Source organism: Amaranthus tricolor, chromosome 1 (genome assembly GCF_026212465.1).
Source record: "Amaranthus tricolor cultivar Red isolate AtriRed21 chromosome 1, ASM2621246v1, whole genome shotgun sequence".
Taxonomy (NCBI): domain Eukaryota; kingdom Viridiplantae; phylum Streptophyta; class Magnoliopsida; order Caryophyllales; family Amaranthaceae; genus Amaranthus; species Amaranthus tricolor.
In genome coordinates this window covers 39,472,664-39,492,559 of record NC_080047.1, presented here as the reverse complement: position 1 = coordinate 39,492,559, position 19,896 = coordinate 39,472,664, and the positions used below count along the sequence as shown (strand labels likewise).

General features: G+C 31.6%; 2 protein-coding genes across 2 annotated transcripts; one reads left to right on the top strand and one right to left on the bottom strand.

The window, feature by feature from the left end:
- Nucleotides 1-6,357: 6,357 nt before the first annotated feature.
- On the bottom strand, nucleotides 6,358-10,868 carry LOC130818156 (chaperonin CPN60, mitochondrial-like). The gene is made up of 16 exons (XM_057684219.1): nucleotides 10,583-10,868; nucleotides 10,338-10,469; nucleotides 9,831-9,990; nucleotides 9,277-9,452; nucleotides 9,087-9,182; nucleotides 8,708-8,812; nucleotides 8,505-8,591; nucleotides 8,331-8,420; nucleotides 8,163-8,243; nucleotides 8,007-8,075; nucleotides 7,835-7,912; nucleotides 7,627-7,722; nucleotides 7,302-7,505; nucleotides 6,976-7,081; nucleotides 6,810-6,888; nucleotides 6,358-6,720 (listed from the first exon to the last, which is right to left on the bottom strand). Exons 1-16 carry the CDS (start codon nucleotides 10,634-10,636, stop codon nucleotides 6,600-6,602), a joined length of 1,734 nt encoding a protein of 577 aa, XP_057540202.1. The 5' UTR covers nucleotides 10,637-10,868; the 3' UTR covers nucleotides 6,358-6,599.
- A 4,079-nt stretch (nucleotides 10,869-14,947) lies between these two features.
- Nucleotides 14,948-15,749, top strand: LOC130818148 (glutaredoxin-C11-like). Its single transcript, XM_057684208.1, has one exon. The coding sequence runs from the start codon at nucleotides 15,065-15,067 to the stop codon at nucleotides 15,371-15,373; it is 309 nt and encodes a 102-aa protein (XP_057540191.1). The 5' UTR covers nucleotides 14,948-15,064; the 3' UTR covers nucleotides 15,374-15,749.
- The last annotated feature ends 4,147 nt before the right edge of the window (nucleotides 15,750-19,896 follow it).

Below are 19,896 nucleotides of genomic sequence, written 5' to 3'. Positions count from 1 at the left end.
GAGAATGCAGAGGGTGGAAGGAAAAAAAAATTTAGAATTAGAACACATATGTTCAGAAGCACCAGTGTCTATAATCCAAGAATTGGCAGGAATGTTTGGAAAATTAGAAGCAACATGAGAAACAAAAAAAATACCTGTAGAGTTCACATTTGTATAGGAAGAAGTAAGAGGATCAGTAGATATAGAAGATTGATTCATGCATTTAATAACTTCCTTGCATACAACAGATAGCATTTGAGGATCAATAACAGGAGAAGAGATCTTTCCAGAGGAACCAGAACAAGGAACAGACCCAAGAATGGCAGAATTATTAATTTGAACATTTGCAGCTGTTCTAGAAACGGATTTAAATTTCTTGTTTGCATACCACTCAGGATAGCCTATAAGCTTGAAACATTAATCAATCGTGTGACCTTTGCCTTTACAATGCTCACATACTCTTTCAAACTTAGTTTTCTTGGAATCCTTCCTCATACCAGCAGAATTATCAGGTTTGAATTGATGAGCAGCAAAAGCACTAATTTCATTGGAATGACTTGTATAAAGGTTATTCTGATGTTGTCTCTCAACAGATTGTAAAATGTGATATACTTTGTTGATGTTAGGTAAAGGATCAGTACTAAGAATGTTTGTCTTAACTTGATCATAAGCTGGGTTGATACCAGAAAGAAATTGAATTAACTTCATTCTATTGTCAGCATCTAAGATTTTTTTAAGAATTCCACAAGAACAATTAGAAGAATACCACAAGAACAATCAGGAAAACCTTCTAGGTCATGAATTTCATCCCATATTCTCTTTTTTTTAGCATAATATTCAGTAATGGAAGAATCTTTCTGTTCAATAAGAAAAAGAGATCTATGTAGATCAAACAATTGAGGCACATTGCTTTGACCATATCTATCTTTAATTTCCTTCCACAATTGATAAGCTGAATCAACAAACATGAAGGTTTCTGCAATACCTCTCTCCATGGAATTGATGATCCAAGATCTTACAATGTAATCATTCCGGATCCATTTCTTGAAATCAAAGGAAGAAACAGATGGTTTGAGAAGAGTTCCATCAATAAAACTCACTTTATTTCTTGCATATAAAGCCATCTTCACAGATCTACTCCAGTTTACATAGTTAGAACCCGAAAAAAGAAGAGCGACAATAGAATGTTGTGAAATGTCAGAAGAAGAAAGAAAATAAGGATCATCAAAATTGAAATTCATATTGCTTTGAACTGGAATTTCAGGATTATTTGTTAACGAAATTTCATCATTGATTGTCAAAGGTGTTTCTGCATGTTTAGAAAATGGCGTTTCTGAATCAGCCATTTTAAGAAAAAGAAGAAATCAAAAGATGAAGAAAGAAGATAAAACGGAAGCAGATGAGCGAAATCTTGCTCTGATACCATGAAAAACTGCAAACTTGCAGATAAGAAATCAAGATAATCTTGATTTGTAGATGAGTATCGAGAAGGTTAAGAAGAAGAGGAAGCTTTTATTTCTCAATCAAAAATTATGCCTCTTAAACTAAAACAAAAGAGGTATATATATACAAGCTATTCAGGATTAATAAAACAAAATATTCTATATTAGTAGAGGTGAGCTGGCTATCAACTAAGTATCACCCTAATAAATACACACCCAAAGTGTAGTAATTAGGAATAGGAAACTAACAAGCCTAAAACGTTGTTACAGCAAACCCGTATCGAGAAAAGCAACGACTCTAAGAGTCACAATTATTGCATATCAATTTACAAAGATCAGAGCATTTGACAGCAAACACTGAATGAAATATGATGCTCAGCAGTTTGTATTGCTAGCTTTTGTAAGTGCCCATGTCAATTTCAGCTAGTTACATCATTGAGTATTGCTCATGTAACACCCTTAGAATAGGTCGGGCTTTTGAAAACACCTTTAATGAAAAACATGAGTCAAAACCTACTCATGGGAGTGTTACCGCCACATCTATTTCTAATAAAATAAATGTAAGGCTTAATGACTAAGAAATAACTTAATAACTTTAAATCCAACAAAGGGTCTTACAACATAAGAGAAGACTGAAACGCAATCTATGTCCATATAAAATTTAAACGACTTAAGGTAAAATTTATACTGAAATACGCCTCTAGTAAAAGCTATATTTCTAAGTGATCCTCACTCCGCGATTCCCATGCAATCAATAACCTGCAACATAAGAATGCAAGAAAAACAAGGGAAAAACTCCCAAAATCAGAAAAAATTGAGTAATTTCAACTCCATCCCGTAAGACGATTAAGTTTGAAAATGATTTCAGAAAAAATATATATAATCAAATTGAAAATAATTTTAGAAAATAATATATAGCTGAGTTTAAAAGAAAACAATTTGAGAAAACAATATATATAATATCACATAAACCAATTTATTAATTTGATTTTTAATAATGACAAACACATAATCAAATTTTTTAAAAAAAATTTGAGGAAATGAGAACGCCAGTAGGCCGAGGCTTTACCCCTATACCTACTTCATCAAGAGGTCGTCACCTCAAATAATTCAAGGCCAGCAGAGTAGTCTCAGGGAACCCTAATGTGCACACCCCTTCTACTTGGATCACAACAAATAGAAGGAAGACCAAACATCGTATCAAGTATCAGAAATAATAATACCTGTCGGCAGCTATACTAACCAAACAAGACAACCTGTTCATCACCCTTATACTTGGATCACAACAAATATAAGAGCTTCATTTCCCTCGTGTTACACTTTACGTGATTTAATATATTTTAATAATTAGTCGCGTGCATACAAATATATAATCAAACATACATTATACATTTTATTTTATGATCATAGGTTTTCCCAAGAAAATATATCTCAAGAATATTCAATTACAATATTAATATCATGATATTTTTCTCCCAAATTCAATCGCATTTACAATCATTATTAAAATAATAATATAACTTTCATCAAAATAATAATATTGTAAGTATTTCTCTTTCAAATAAATCGTATCAAATTTCGTTATTAAAATAATAATATAAATATTATCAAAAATAGTAATTATAAATTCAAGTTTGACAAAAATAATAGTAGATATAATTTGAGAATATATAAAACATAATATCATACAAAATAATGTCATATAAAATCATGCATTCTATTTAAACACATTAATTATCACTTAGCACATAATATTAACGGGATAGTCCTAATTAGATGGACATTGAGAATTACCTTGTCACGCGATCCTAGACAACGTACGCTCCTAATAATCTCAGTCTAAGAATTCGCTGTCTTTAATATCGAAATCTTGCGTTTTCTTGACTTGAATTTTTTAAGCAAATGGGAGATTGAGGAAGAGTTTGTAGGAGAAAAAGGAAGTGTGAGTAATAATGTGAATGAAATTAAGGATAATTGGTGTAATTTATAAGAGGTAAGTGTGGTTAGTTATAAGGTTTAGAGGGAGGAGTGGGAAGTTATTGTTAATGGGGAGTTATGTTTTTTTTTCTTTTTTTTATTATTTTTTTATTTTTCTGAAATTTATTTATTTATTATTATTATTATTATTTAAAAAAAACGGTTGTTACATACACTCCCCCTTAAAATAAAAGTTCGTCCTCGAACTTAAAGTTAACTACTGAAGTAAAAAAAAATTGGACGGTTTGATAGACTTGCATCACCCCCCTATTTAAAAAAGTTTCGTCCTCGAAACTCAACGTAGTTGTTCGAAAAGTTCGGGGTATCGCTTTCTCATGTCAACTTCGGTTTCCCATGTGGCTTCTTCGGTTTGTTGGTTCGTCCATAATATCTTGACCAACTTAATTTCCTTGTTCCGGGTACATCTTGTTTTGGTATCAAGGATTTTTATTAGCTTTTCTTCAAAGGTAAGGGTTTCATGAAGTTCAATGGTTTCAGGTTGTATGATATGGGAAGGGTCATGGACATATTTTCGGAGTTGGGATACATGGAAAACATTGTGGACTTTAGCTAGGTTCATAGGTAGGGCTAATCTATAGGCTACTTCCCCAATTCGTTCCAATACTTCATAAGGACCTATAAAACGAGGACTCAATTTACCCTTCCTACCAAATCTCATGATACCCTTGGTTGGTGACACTTTGAGCAAAACTTTTTCACCTACTTCAAACTCTAATGCTCCCCTCCTTTGGTCTGCATACAACTTCTGACGATCTTGCGCACCCCTCATACGTTCTTGAATCATCCTTACCTTCTTTGTAGTCTCCCCAATCATGTCTGGTCCTAATCCCAACCATTTATTAACATCATTCCAACATATAGGACTCCTACACTTTCGCCCATATAGGGCTTCGTAAGGTGCCATTCCTATGCTAGAATGAAAACTATTATTGTAAGAAAAACTCTACATACGTCAAATTATCCTCCCAAGATCCACCAAAATCCATAATACATGCTCTTAACAAATCCTCAAGAGTCTGAATCGTTCTCTCTGTTTGACCATCTGTTGCTGGATGAAATGCAGTACTGAACTTTAGTATCGTGACCATCCATAATACATTTTATTTTATGATCATAGGTTTTCCCAAGAAAATATATCTCAATAATATTCAATTACAATATTAATATCATGATATTTTCCTCCCAAATTCAATCGCATTTACAATCATTAAAATAAGAGAAAATTCTAACAAACTACCTATTCTATACATGAATTTGCAAAAAACTACCTTTTCTAAGTTTTTTTGCAAAAAACTACCTTATGTAATGTTTTTGTTTGCAAAAGACTACCTCTTAACGGATATGAGAGTTTGACCGTTCAAATTAACGGTTGACTATGACGTGTGCCGCACGTGACCATTAATATTTGAACCATCTTCATTGCTGCTTTTCAATTCAGTACTGCTCTTCTTCCCATTTCATTCCTCTTCTTCGAAAAAACACACAATAGTTTCAAACACCCAAAAATCAAAACCCAGAAAAATGTAGGTAAGTTAAAGCAAAATAAATTGAACCCACGATCAATTTCAAAAACCTAAAATCAAAAAAGTTAATTAAATTCACCCAGAAAAATATATTGGACAAACCAGTAGAAGAGTGATGAAGAACATGAAGAGCAAGAAGACGGTCTCCAGGATGAGCAATTTTCATTAAAGCCCATGTTAGAAGTTGTAACTTTCTTGGTCTAATCTTATCCCAACAATAACTGTCTTCCCGCCGGCGTTTTCACCGGAAGAGCATTCCCCGGCGATGGAAATACCACCATTTTCGTCAATTTTGTGGGTTTTTTTGATTAATTTCATCTGGGTAAACAATAAACTGCTATACCCAGATCTCAAAAGGAGCGAAATTACAGACAAAAATAAAATTCAACAACGAAGAAAAGATCCTTAATTGAGTGGTGCTACATACCTCTAAATGTTAGATGCTTCAGCTGGAAGATGTCTCAAGGAAGAAGGGAGCGAATTGAAGAGCTTTGACACCCGGTTTTTTCGAAGAAGAAGAGAAAAGATAAGGTTTTCGAAGAGCAGCAATGAACAAAGTTTCTGAAATGAACAGCAGCAATGAAGAAGATTTGCTAAATAATGGGTCACGTGCGTCACACGTGATAGTCAAAGTTAGTTTTGACGGTCAAAACTAACCTATCCGTTAAGAGGTAGTCTTTTGCAAACAAAAACATTACATAAGGTAATTTTTTGCAAAAAAAATTAGATAAGGTAGTTTTTTGCAAATTCATGTATAGAATAGGTAGTTTGTTAGAATTTTCTCTTAAAATAATAATATAACTTTCATCAAAATAATAATATTATAAGTATTTCTCTTTCAAATAAATCGTATCAAATTTCCTTATCAAAATAATAATATAAATTTTATCAAAAATAGTAATTATAGATTCAAGTTTGACAAAAATAATAGTAGATATAATTTGAAAATATATAAAACATAATATCATACAAAATAATGTCATATAAAATCATGCATTTTATATAAGCACATTAATTATCACTTAGCACATAATATTGATGGGATAGTCCTAATTAGATGGACATTGAGAATTACCTTGTCACGCGATCCTAGACAATGTACGCTCCTAATAATCTCGGTCTAAGAATTCGTTGTCTTTAATATCGAAATCTTGCGTTTTCTTGACTTGAATTTTTAAGCAAATGGGAGATGAAGGAAGAGTTTGTAGGAAAAAAAGTGTGAGTAATAATGTAAATGAGATTAAGGGTAATTGGTTTAATTTATAAGAGGTAAGTGAGGTTAGTTATAAGATTTAAAGGGAGGAGTGGAAAGTTATTGTTGATGGGGAGTTATATGTTTTCTTTTTCTTTTTTTTTCTGAAATTTATTTATTATTATTATTATTATTATTTAAAAAAACGGTTGTTACAGCTCAATTGAAGCAAAATACAAAAACGAAACTGCAATAAATCAGATCCCGGGCTTAAAACATGCTATCCAATGGAATAAATTGATGTTCATTCGATTCTCGAATGCAATAAAAATATGGCCTTCAATTGCATTAGCCTGCCCTACAAACAATTCTCTCGCTATGTTTACAGTTTCCTCCGAAACCAAAAAAAAAAAACACCCCGGCAGGATCGAGATTTATGTTTTATCTGCGTATTCAGCTAAGTCCTCAGTAACCCATACCGCCCATACCGCCCATTCCACCCATACCACCCATTGCACCGGCAGAGTCCTCGTCTTTGGGTGCCTCAACTATAACAGCTTCAGTTGTAGTCATCAAAGCCGACACACTGCATCAAAGGATAACATAGGGTCAACTCATTATAGTACATGAAGACATAAATCCACTGAAGGTTAAACACATAGCAAAATAGTTTACCTAGCAGCATCAGACAAAGCAGTCCTAATAACTTTCAATGGGTCGATGATTCCAGATTTGATCATATTTACGTATTCACCTGCTCAATCAAACATATGGTCAGCAATAACTAATGCAATTCCCAAGTCGTCAATGTTTAACTTGGGAATAGGAGAGCAACTCGTACCTTTGGCCGCATCAAAACCAAGATCGTGATCATCCTGCTCTAATAGTTTGCCAACTACAAGAGCTCCCTCCACACCAGCATTTGAAGCAATTGTGTGCACGGGAGTCTACAAGCATAGATAATAAAGCTATAATGGCTTAATTGGCTTGAGTTTAATAAAATATGACCATGAATCTCTAAAATGTATGACGAGAACCCCAACAATTCTACTACATAAACAGAATGCGAAACTAAAGCCTTTCAACATTTGGCAATACAAGTTTCAAACTGGTTTTCAAACACAAATACGGCTTCTGAATTCTTACTTCAAAATATTAGAAAAATACCTTCAATGCTGCCTGTATGATCTGTACTCCAATCTTCTGATCGTAGTTAGCGGTCTGTAGCTTGTCCAATTCTTTTGAAGCATAAAGAAGTGCTACACCACCACCGGGTACAATACCTTCCGCAACAGCAGCTTTAGTGGCATTCAAAGCATCAGTCACTCTATCTTTCTTTTCACCAACTTCAGCTTCACTAGCTCCTCCAATCTAGACATTAGAATATCATTAGTAATATGAAATTAAAAATAAAAAAAATAATAAAAAAACCCAGAAAAAGCAGTTGCATTTTCTCAAAGTTGACAGAACTAATAACAATGTCAACTCAAACCTTCAAAACAGCTACTCCGCCAGATAGCTTTGCTAGCCTCTCTTCCAGCTTCTCTTTGTCATAATCTGAAGTGCTCAGTTCGATACTAGACCTGATCTGTTTTTACAAGCAGTAATAAAGAAACTCAGATTTCGGGAATAAATTATACAAGAAATGGCATACAATTTGACAATCGGAAAAAAAAAACATGTAACAGAGGTAAGCACACCTGTTCACATCTTTCTTCAATGGCTTTTTTATCACCCGCACCATCAAGAATCACCGTGTCGTCCTTTGAGACAGTGATCTATAAAAGGCCAATGCAATGATTTCTATGAATCATATGATGAATAAATATACATGAGAACTATTTGTCTAGCATATTTATTCCCCACGCTCACCTTTTTGCATGAACCTAGCATATCATATTCCAGCTTTTCTATGTTCATCCCGAGCTCCTCGGTAATAACCTGTACAGTAAAAGACTAACTAGTCAGTAGTGAGGAGACATAAGAACAGAACTACATAAGCATAAGCCATGAAGATAAGCCTATCACCGTTCCACCAGTAAGGGTTGCAAGATCCTGCAAATTGGCTTTCCTATTGTCTCCAAAGCCAGGAGCTTTAACGGCACAAACCTGCAAAGGGAACGGAATTAAATGGCTTTGAACGGTTTTTGACCAAATCAAATCAAACAATTTATAGCTGTTTTTGATCCCAAATACCTTTAGTCCAGCTCGGATTTTATTCAAAATGAGAGTTGCCAAGGCCTCGCTGTCAACATCTTCAGCAACAATCAACAATGGTTTTTGTCTCTGTAGCAAGAACAAAATTCATTTAATCCACTTATACAAGAGACTTTATACATCAAAGGAAGAGATTTTAGATGATCTTTATACCTTCAGTGCCAATTCAAGGGCTTTTACAACAGCATTGATACTGGTGATTTTCTTCTCATGAATCAAAATAAGTGGATCATCCAATTCCTAGAGACATCATGAATACACACAGAAAAACATAAATCAAAACAGAAGCTTGCCAGTCAAAGGCATCAAAAAAGTAACAAGAAACAAGAAATGGAATGCATGAAAAAAGTGCTTACACATTTTTGGGTTTTTTGGTTGGTGATAAAATAAGGAGAAATGTAACCTCTGTCCAGCTTCATACCCTCCACAACTTCAAGTTCATTAAACAATGTCTTGCCATCCTAAAATTAAATTATTACTGTAAGTCTTGTGATTGTAGGAAATCAAGAGAATAATGATAAACATAAGTGTAAGCAACAATGCATAATTAAGTAAAATTTCAATCAATACAATGTTCTTTTCTCTTTCCCCAATTTCAGAAGAGATTGATTCATACATTACAGCACATAAACACAATAGGAGCAAAATATTCCAACGGCAGAAAAATTCAGTCCAAATACCACGGAAATTAGTCATCAATATTACAAAGAGATAATGGAATGAAAGTAAACTTACTTGAATTGTGATTACTCCTTCCTTTCCAACCTTCTCCATAGCCTTTGCAATCAACTCTCCGATTTCCCTCTCGCCATTTGCTGATATGGTACCCACCTGAAAAAGATTAAAAGTGATGAGAAAATTTCATCCAAAATCCATAGCTAAAAATGTTTAAATTCAGGACACATCATCAAATTGCATCACAAACCTGTGCAATCTCTTCCGAGGTACTAATCATCCTTGCTCTACTCTTCAAGTAATCCACCACAGCATCAACTGCCATAGTCATGCCTCTTCTAAGGTCCATTGCATTCATTCCAACTCCAACTGACCTTACTCCCTCAATCAATATTGCCCTGGTAAGAACTGTTGCACAAGTAGTTCCTACAACCACAGAAAAGAATTTAAGTTTTAAACAACCTAATAAATATCATTTTTCCACCATTTCAACTTATCCTTAAAAATGCATTTTAACCAAATATTCCATTCAAACCAATATTGCTAATTAAATTAATCATCATACAAATGTATGATAACAAAAAACACGATCATTCATCAGCATTAAAGCATGGTATCCACCAAAAATCACATTGTATTTTCACAAATATTACAAAATCCTAGTTTCTTGGTAGAATGGACAACACAAGTACAAACATCAAAACTACAAAACTAAAGATTCCAATAGAACAATTCAATCAAAATCATACAAAGATAAGAGAATTAACTTAAACAAATCAGAAGTTTCGAAGGTCAGATATTTACCATCCCCAGCAACATCATTAGTGGAATTGGCTACTTGCTTAACAAGGCTGGCACCCAAATTCCTAAATTTGTCCTTGAATTCAATACTTTTGGCCACTGTTACACCATCTTTTGTCACTTTAGGAGCCCCAAAACTTTGCTCAATCACCACATTACGCCCCTGTAAACCCACCAAAAATCTCTGATCAACATTCAATTTGTACATAATCACAAACAATCAGAAAAGACCATGATCCCATTCTAACAAAATCTACAACAAAAACACACCACAATGCAAGTAGGTAACAGACAGGGGTAATCTAAGTCCGGTGTGCATAGGCCATAGCCAGATCATTTGATTAAAAACCTATACTTCATTCATATTGTATTGCCTAACATATAAACATAGAGTGATGTAGAGATGAGTGTTCAGCACTATCCAAAAGGCTATACTAGTATCCTGAATTCGGGACTACTGACAGATCTAACAACCCTAACGGGAAAAACCGAAAAGTGACAAAAACATACCCTAGGTCCCATAGTGACTTTAACAGCATCAGCAAGTTGTTCAATACCAGCAAGCATAGATTTTCGGGCATCTTCACCAAATCTAACCTCCTTAGCAGCATAATTTCTGCTCCAATTTAATCTACCACCAATCTACAAAACCCACAAACAAAGAACAATCAAAAAATTCATATTCATCTTAAAATGTTAAAAACAGACACGAAATCAATCAGAAAATGTAGAAAAAATTGAAATGAAAAACATACAGTGCGGCTGTTGGTGCGAGCACGATTAGCGATGGCGGCGGTTGCGCGGAACATGGCTGAGATTGAGGTAATAGAGATAGAAAGAGAAAAAATAAGATAGAATTATCAAGAACAAATGAGAGAACAGAGGAAGCTGGTGGACTGCAATGATTTTTAAAGATGGATGAGAGGAAATTTGATATGGGCAAAGAATAGTCTAGAAACTGTGGTTTTTAGTTCAATAAAATTTAGGGTTTAGGGTTTTACAATATGAATATGACCTTTTTTTATGCTTTTCTTAAGTTTTGGAATTTTATTTATTAAAATTATGGCCTAATCAACTAAAACTCAAAATTCTGTGGCCAAAATATAATGTCTCATAATATTGATCACACATTTGGATTTTAAGCCACTTTTATACTTTCTTCATTTTCTTAATTGCATCCAAATTAATTTTTTTTTATTTATTGTTCATCATTATATGATATTTTACAAATTGAATATTGCGGCTATTATACGAGAAAAAATATAGCCATGTTAGATCTTATTATATTCGTCTCGTCGCATATTTTCTTAATATAAATTTTTATAACTCTAGATATATACATCTGAAAAACGTATTAAACTGCTACAAAGATATTTTGGTACAAGTAAATAATAGAGAAGTATGAAATTGTCTCACGATGAAATGAGTTCATATGATCTAAAACTGATGAGCTTGTAATATAATTCTAGGAAACAAGTTCAAAGTAATTACAATTTGTATGTATATTTATACAGATTAATTATCTCAAAAAAAAAAGGATAACTACAGATAGGCTAGAAAAATTACACGAATTCTTCTGAGAGACTATCTCTAATTGGGCCAGCCCATTATATATTTTGTAAAATATTGTAAGTAGGCATTAAGAGTGATGTAAGTAGACATTTAAGATATTGAAAATAGGAATTAAGGATACAGTAAGTATGTATTAAGGATGATGTAAGTAGGCATTAAAAATACGATAAATAAGTATTAATCTTTAATGGGTTGGAATTGAGATACGTCTCTCAAGAGATTAGCTGGAAAAATTATTGATATACTTCTTGGTTCCACTTAATAATTGGCCATATTTTTTTATTTTAGTTTGTCTTAAATTAATTCGCCTCATTTTTTCATTTTTGGATATAACCACACAATTTTTACTTTCTATCATATCTTCCTTATTTATATACACTCTCTAGTGTAACTCTTTATACCCAACTCTTTAGTCTCTCTGTCAAAAGCAAATAGGATAAATAATTGAGTGGGGGATTACTCCCCTTCGAATGCATTGTAAATAGATGAAACAAAATACTACATCATAACATAATCCCTTCTTTTATAACAATTGTCCGAATTTTGTTTTAGTACTATTCACCAAAAACTAATGAGTTTGAATTCGAATCTGATTAGACACAGTCATCCAATCCATGACCATCCAGAATAATGCCTATCTAAACGCTTCTACACCACACTCACCACAATTACACACAATAAAATAAAATAAAGAAAAATTGGCATAGATAATCCAAACTTTTGTTCGTCCACGGTGAATAATCTTATCTTTAGATTATTTTCTAATAATCTAATATTTGTCCTTAGTTAGCTATGAATAATCCAACCTTTATCTTAATTTGCTAGCAGACTAGCAGCATACTCTCTTATTACATATTATTTGTATATGGTATGTGTGGGAAATATATGGCAAAACCTTTATCTTAATTTGCTAGTAGACTAGCAGCATACTCTCTTATTACATATTATTTGTATATGATATGTGTGGGAAATATATGGCAAATGTTACAACCGTTACATTAATAGAAAGATATTACAAAAGTGAGATTTTTTACGCCAAATGGGTGAAAACTAATATTATTTAATATAATTTTTCCTTAAAAAAGTCCACATTTTTATTAGTATATAGTTTAAACATAAATAGTTAAATACACGGTGTCCATCAACCATCAAGTTAGAGTAAATTTCACATAGATGGCCTATAAATTTAAACCTAAGTGAAAGTTTGTTTTTGTAGTAAAAATGTTTTAAATTCAATTTTTTTTGTTAAATGGGTTTCCTTTTCAAGTTTTTTTGTTTATTTTCAATAAATGTTATTAACTTTTTTTTTGTAAAAATAAAAATTAGTACATAATATTTTTCATTTTATTTTCAATTGAAAGATTTATTATATTTTTGGCATATCGTTTTTTGTTTTTAATTTTATTTATTTAAAAAAGAATACATAACAAATTGCTCAGAGTACATTGAACACATTTGCAATATCAACTAAAATGCATAAACATTTTTTTTTACTATATTTTAACAGTAATATCAAAGTTATCATTAATAAATTACAATAGTGTTTTAAATAAAAATTGTAGATTAACAAAAAAAGTTTATATTTTTTCAAATAATTAAATAATTAAATTTATCATGCATTCTTTTTGAAATAAAGTATAATATGCCAAAAATATAATAAATATTTCAATTGAAAATGAAATGAGAAATAACATGTAATGGTTTTAATTTTACAAGAAAAAAAAGTTAATAGAATTAATAGAAAATTAAACAAAAAATTTGAGAAGGAAAACCATTTAACAGAAAAATTGAATTAAAAACATTTTTTTTTACAAAACTAGATTTTCACTCAAAAAGTTTAGAGTTATAAGCCACCATTGTGTAATTATGAAAAGTCCAGATTACTTAATGAACATTAGCTAAAACTTCAAACCATCTATGTGAAATTTACTCATCAAAGTTAAAAAGAGAATACAACCAATACACACACCTTGGGGAGACTACTATATCATTTTAATCAAAAATATGCTAATATGCTATGATGACTTTCTTTAAGCACTATTATCTTTTGATTGCTTTTAAGAGGCAATTTTGGCAAATAATTGTTGACCGGTTTGATCAATTGAAATGTCTGATAAGTTAATTATTTAAACTAGTTATTTAAATAAGTTGTTTTGAAAATTTTTAATTAACATATATTGCTTGTTGTTGGCTGTAAATTGGAAAAAAATTGAATAAAAAGTCAAATAAAAAAGCAACACCACAAAGCTTTTTCCTTGTACTTCTTTGAATTTGGCTTAAGACCCTTGACCAAACACATATTTGGCTATTTGATTAACCAAAAGAACTAAATTTCTTAATAGCTAAATTTGCCAACATCTTAATAACCAAAAGTCTAAAAAAACTATTAGAAAAAAGTAATTTGCCAACATCTTAATAGCTAAATTTCTTTTAGAAAGCTCTCACATTTAAAGAAAAAATGTAGCTATTAAAAAAGTCGAGAATAATATAATAATAATCAAAACACTAGGAATTAAATTCTCTAGAAAGTTGAAGAACAGTCACCGATCTAGGCCTGAAAATGTTTCCTAGAAAAAATTTTGTTAAGTCATGAGGATCGTTCATAACACAGATGAGTTTATTCTACTTGATTTCCAAAACCGACCAACAGACTCTATTTACCGAACATTGTTTTTGGCTATTTCATCAACTAAAAATCAAAAGTCAAAAAGTTAACTTAAAAGCCAATGAAAAAACTAATTGCCAAACATCCCAAAACCTCACTCACTAACTTAAAACAACAAAAATAAATAAATAAGTAATAATAAATCTAGCATTTTACATGAAAATATTATGCCATCAAATTTTGGTCATCAAATTTTGGTCATTACTTATTTAAACATCAAGAGAATATATTCCATCCCCACACCCATTCTACACAAGATGATTGGCTTAAAATCACAACACTTTTGTTAAATGAAATACATATTTTATTTTGTATAATATATCTTGTTTAATTAAGAATTCTTTGTACACTATAAGAACTATATTTATAATTTGGTCAACTATTTATATATTAATAAATTAAAATATTCTGATTTGAAAATTTTACAGAATCTAACAAGATATCACAATTTTTAGCCAAGAATCTAGCAATTATGATCATCCACATCTCACCCTTTATAAAAAGTATAGGCATTTTCTAGTTGCTAATTCCCATTTTAAATTTAAGGTTCATAGAGAAACAACTCATGACTAGAAGATCAACAAAAATTAAAAATTACAAAAAATATCCAACATATGAATTGTTTTAAAGATGCTATTTGATCCATGCATGATCATGATCTAGTAAAATATTAAAAAAAACCCTAAAAGTATCATATATTGTAAATGTAAAATAAAACTAAATTTAATTTCTTCTTATCCATATCTATAGATTCTCTTCAAGAATAACTTATTCCTTTACATCTTACCCAATATTGAAATAATTTTTATTTAATATATTCCCTATTTTCCTTTTCCCTTCTTATAAATTGGCATCATATTTTATCTTCAAATCACCACTTATCTTCACTTATAGTTCATAAAAACAAACACTTTCTAGAGTTATTTTTCTTGCTTATATTAAACCCATAAATATTTCTACATCAAAAAAAATCCATAAATATTTCTCATAAATAAGAGATATGGAAAGAGTAAATGAGTTAGCTAAGTCAAAGGCAGCAGTAATATTTGCTAAGAGTTCAGATTGTATGTGTCATAGCATAAAGACATTATTCTATGACCTAGGAGCCAGTCCGGCGGTCTACGAAATCGACCGAGACCCGAGAGGTCGAGAAATCGAGACCGCATTGCAAAGGCTTGGGTGTAAGCCCACTGTTCCAGCCATATTTATTGGTGGTAAGTTTGTTGGGTCTGCTAAAGATGTTCTTGCTGCTCATCTAACTGGCTCTCTCAAAGACATGCTTATTGCTGCTAAGGCTATTTGGTTCTAACACTATTTAACCAAAATAATAGGATTAGACCTATATAACGGGTCGGATGCAGGCCGGGTTAGGTGGGGCTCAAATAAATATGGGCTCTAATTTTAGGACGTAGAGTAAACACTTTTTTTAGTGCCTAAAAAAAGGAGCGTATAGACTCCAATTTGTAAAGGGTGGATTTCAACAATCAGTTTAAGTTTTTAATTGAGTTGATATCTTAATATGGTATCAGAGGTCTACGTGATAGAAGTTCACAATTAAGCATGCTCTTCAAGGGTTTTCTTTTTTTGTAAGCTCTTGATACTAGCAGCATTTTGTGACAACAAGGACAATGTACATAAGAATGAATGGAAATAAAAAAGCTAAATGTATATGCTTTTATGTCTAATCATGTTTCGCGAACTAAATTGAGATTTTATTTATTTTAATTGATGTTGTAGTTTTCTTTTATGTCGCCACTTTTTCACCTTGAGTTAAATTTGTTTGATACAACTCACAAATACATGTAGGTGTGTATGCACTGAACTATATCAACAATGAATTCATATATTTCATTCTAAAGACAATATTATTCTTAATAAATATCACAAGCAATGTTATATCTTTTTGTAAAATTGAATAAATAGCTACTAACTAGCTAGACAAGTAAATTAGTCACAACTTATGTCTACATGTTGGATCCAACATAATAACACATTACTTATGATTTGATTATTCGTATTGAAATTTTCCATCAATAACACATTAGTTATGTAGAAGAGGTCTATTTTGGCATCTAGTCTTTGAAATAGATATAGATGCTTTATATTTATATTAATCTCATCATAAAGTTGATTCAAAAAATGAATCTAACTTGCATAGGCTCTTTTGTAATGGATGTAGTGACCTTGTGAGGCAGAGTTAGATGCTATACGTTTAGAATTTTGCTTTTACGTCTTGTGTGTTCCTTGAGTAATGGTCTAATTTATGAGACGATCTTACTATGAAACATGCTTTATACTTGGGTGAAATAGCCTAATAATAGAAATTTTCAGCATATGGACTTCTTATTTTGAGATCGTCTTAACTACTCCTATTGTAATATCCCGGCCCCTCGGACCGCCGGTGACTACTCATGGAGACTGTAAACTGGCCTCACAGACCAATACAAGTCTTTCCAGCGCACTTTGGCCTCGCAGAACAACTACTACTATTGTAACACCCTCAGAATAGGTCGAACTTTTAAAAACACCTTTAATGAAAAACATGAGTCAAAACCTACTCATGGGAGTGTTACAAAGTGGTATCAGAGCAACCCTGCGACCGTGGCTGATTGTGTTCAGTGCACCTAGCGGGAAAAAAATCCTGAAGTTACGGTCCAACGAGGACGTTGTATTCTTAAGTGGGGGTGGGTGTAATACCCCGGATTTAGTTTGAAAAAGGATTGATAAACTACTCATATCAAAAAGATGCATCTTTTTTTCATGGGAGCCTATTTGCTAAGAACTCCACAATTAAGCGTGTTTAGTGGGGAGCAATCTTAGAATGGGTGACCTCCTGGGAAGTTTTCTCGAGCGCGCACGAGTGAGGTCAAAGTGCGCTAGAAAGACTTGTGTTGGTCTTTAAGGCCAGTCTACAGTCTCCATGAGTAGTCACCGGCGGTCCGAGAGACCGGAGTGTTACAACTATATAACTTCTTTTTTGATTATCTGATTTTATTGTTCTTTTTGAAGGCATATATCAATAGCATATTAAAATTTGAGATATATATAAACCGACAAATGTATAATGAAATTATACCATATTCTATTTCTTATAAAAAGAAATACACCACGACGTCTATTGAATTTTTTTCAAACAATAAGATTTATTACATACTTATACTTCTATAAGATTGTCAATATTATATATCTAAAAATAAAAGGGTTTCAAAACTATTACTATCAATTAGTCATATGTAGTAGTTTGTTAGGATATAGTTTGATTTTGAATTTAAATTTACATTAATTTTGCTTAATTATTCTTTCAATACCCAAATATATATATATATATATATATATATATATATATATATATATATATATATATATATAAAAGGAACATGGGTATAAAATTTTTGCCCATATTTATGCAGTTGTGGGGATGAGTTGACTTTATATACACTGAAAACACTTTTACTTGCAAAAATCAATAAAAAAAGAGTTGACTTTATACATTTGAAGGACGAATTTGACTTGTTAAAGTGATAGTTTCTTAAAATAGAAATATGTTATTCTATTCTATGATCTTTTCATCATGTCTCTATATTATAATGCATTGTAATGGTCAATCTCTTCAACATAATTAATAAATAATTAACAAATAAATAAGTTCCATGATTTTTTTTTTTTGGGAATTAAGAACAAAGGAAAGAGGAAACAAAGTGATAGTAGATAGTTATATTAGGGATGTCTAGCAATCTCATAAGCAGAATGAAATCTGCTCAAAAGATCTTACAATGACGACACACGAAAACAAAAAAAAGTTGTCTAATGAAAAATATAAATACTTTCTTAATATTAATTATATTATTTAATTCCCCTGTTACGTTCTAAAATGCTCATTTGCATAATTTATCATTCAAGCTTATTTTATATATTATGTTTACGGTGAAAGAAAAAATATAGTCAAGTGACATCTTGTTTGAATCGTCTATTCACATAATTTCATCATAACTTTTTATAATGCAATATATAAATGATCAAAATAACACATTAAGTTGCGTACAAAACCAAATAAAGCAAGTATAATGAAACGAAGGAAGTATTTAATTGTATTTATTCTTGGAATTTTGAGCAAGCTAGTTAGAAAATATCCTATGAACTATAAGTGTAATGGAACATAAAGAATTACATATAATAGTCCAAAGTATTTTAGAAAATAAATCCCAAAAATTAAAGTAAAGTGACTTTATATTGTTATATTAATGGGTGTTTTTTCATATTGTAACTTATATATTAATTATCAATTATAATGATGATGTAATAGAATGTGTAAGTTGCACATTAATCAATAAATATATATAGGTTTGCATGAAAATTAAGAACATAGGCATTTGACATATTTCCGTGGCTTTTTGGGCGCACATGCTCGGATGACAAGCCTGAAAAATGGCTCGGGTGAGCAATTTTAAGACGGGGCCAGTTGCTTCTAGGTTGGAGGGCTCAGGCAACTAGCATGTGTACGCCCAATACTTTTGTGCTCGGGCGAGCAGGTGAATGACTCAATCACGCATTTGCAAGAGAGTTGCATGGAAGGAATGTAAGAAGTGTTGGACTGCTCGAACGAGGAACGACTTAGAGCAAGATAAATTTTTAAGAGAGAAACACTTCATTGAGAACCATTGTGAAAGTTTATTCAGTTTGATTAAAAATATTCTCAGATGATCACTTTAGTTGCTCAGACGAGCCACAATTGTCTAAATAATATAGTGCTTTGTATCAGCACGCTATCGAACTTTATTGTATTCTAGGATTTATTCCTCTAACCTTTAAGGGGTATTTGAAAATTTTGCCTTTATATTGTAAATTGTGCAAAATTACATATAAAGAAAGGCAAGCTATTTGTGATTGAAGTGGTATCAAAAGATACTCACAAAACTTGTCTATTTCCTATGTTATGTGATTGCTTATTTTGCTCTAGAACACATTGTTGCTTGCCTACATTCATATTTGTTTGTAAACCTTTGTTTATCTCTTTCCCTTCCCTTCCCTTGTTTGGTCCAATTTCCCTAAAAAGCTCTTCCCTTAACAACTGATTATGTTAAATTCAATTGTGGGGAGTAAAGTGCAAAATTAAGACTCCATGGCATGCCACCTTAATGTTTTCAAATAAATTAATCAAAAAATATTTACCACATTGTAATGGTGTAAAAATCTATATACATTTAGGGTCGTTTTGAAGAATTGCTTATGCTTTCGACTGATATCCAACATAACAACAATAACATTATTATCGTTACCGTATAATCATATCCGTTACCTCATAAATACTCCATCACATTAAAAGGTGGGAGACTAAAGTTATGAATAAATCTGGTTACATTTTACAAAAGAAGAATGCATTTGTACTTATCCATACGTGTCGTATCTAAATAATTAACCCCATTTGTATTTGTCACGAATAAAAAGAATTTAGATATAATAAATTAAAAAAGTAACTATTTAAAAATCAGAGAGAGAAATTAAATAATAAAAATCATATAAAAAATTTAAACGGATTAAAATAAAAAATTAAGTCAAATTAAATGTTACATATCAGTATTTTGCTATAGATGCCTGCATGACAACTGCGCCCCCTATTCTACAGAAAAAAGTAGAACCATTTTTGTGAGGAATCCTGCTTGTCTCCTTGATCATGGGTGCTGATTTAGACACCCAAATACAGCATATATTCTATACCTTCGCTCAATATTTTGACTTTCAATTAAAAGATTTTTTTATTTGACAATGATAAAGGATTATTCTATCCTAAAATAAACTTGGTCTTCGCTTTGGTCTTGGTCATTAATCTAGTGT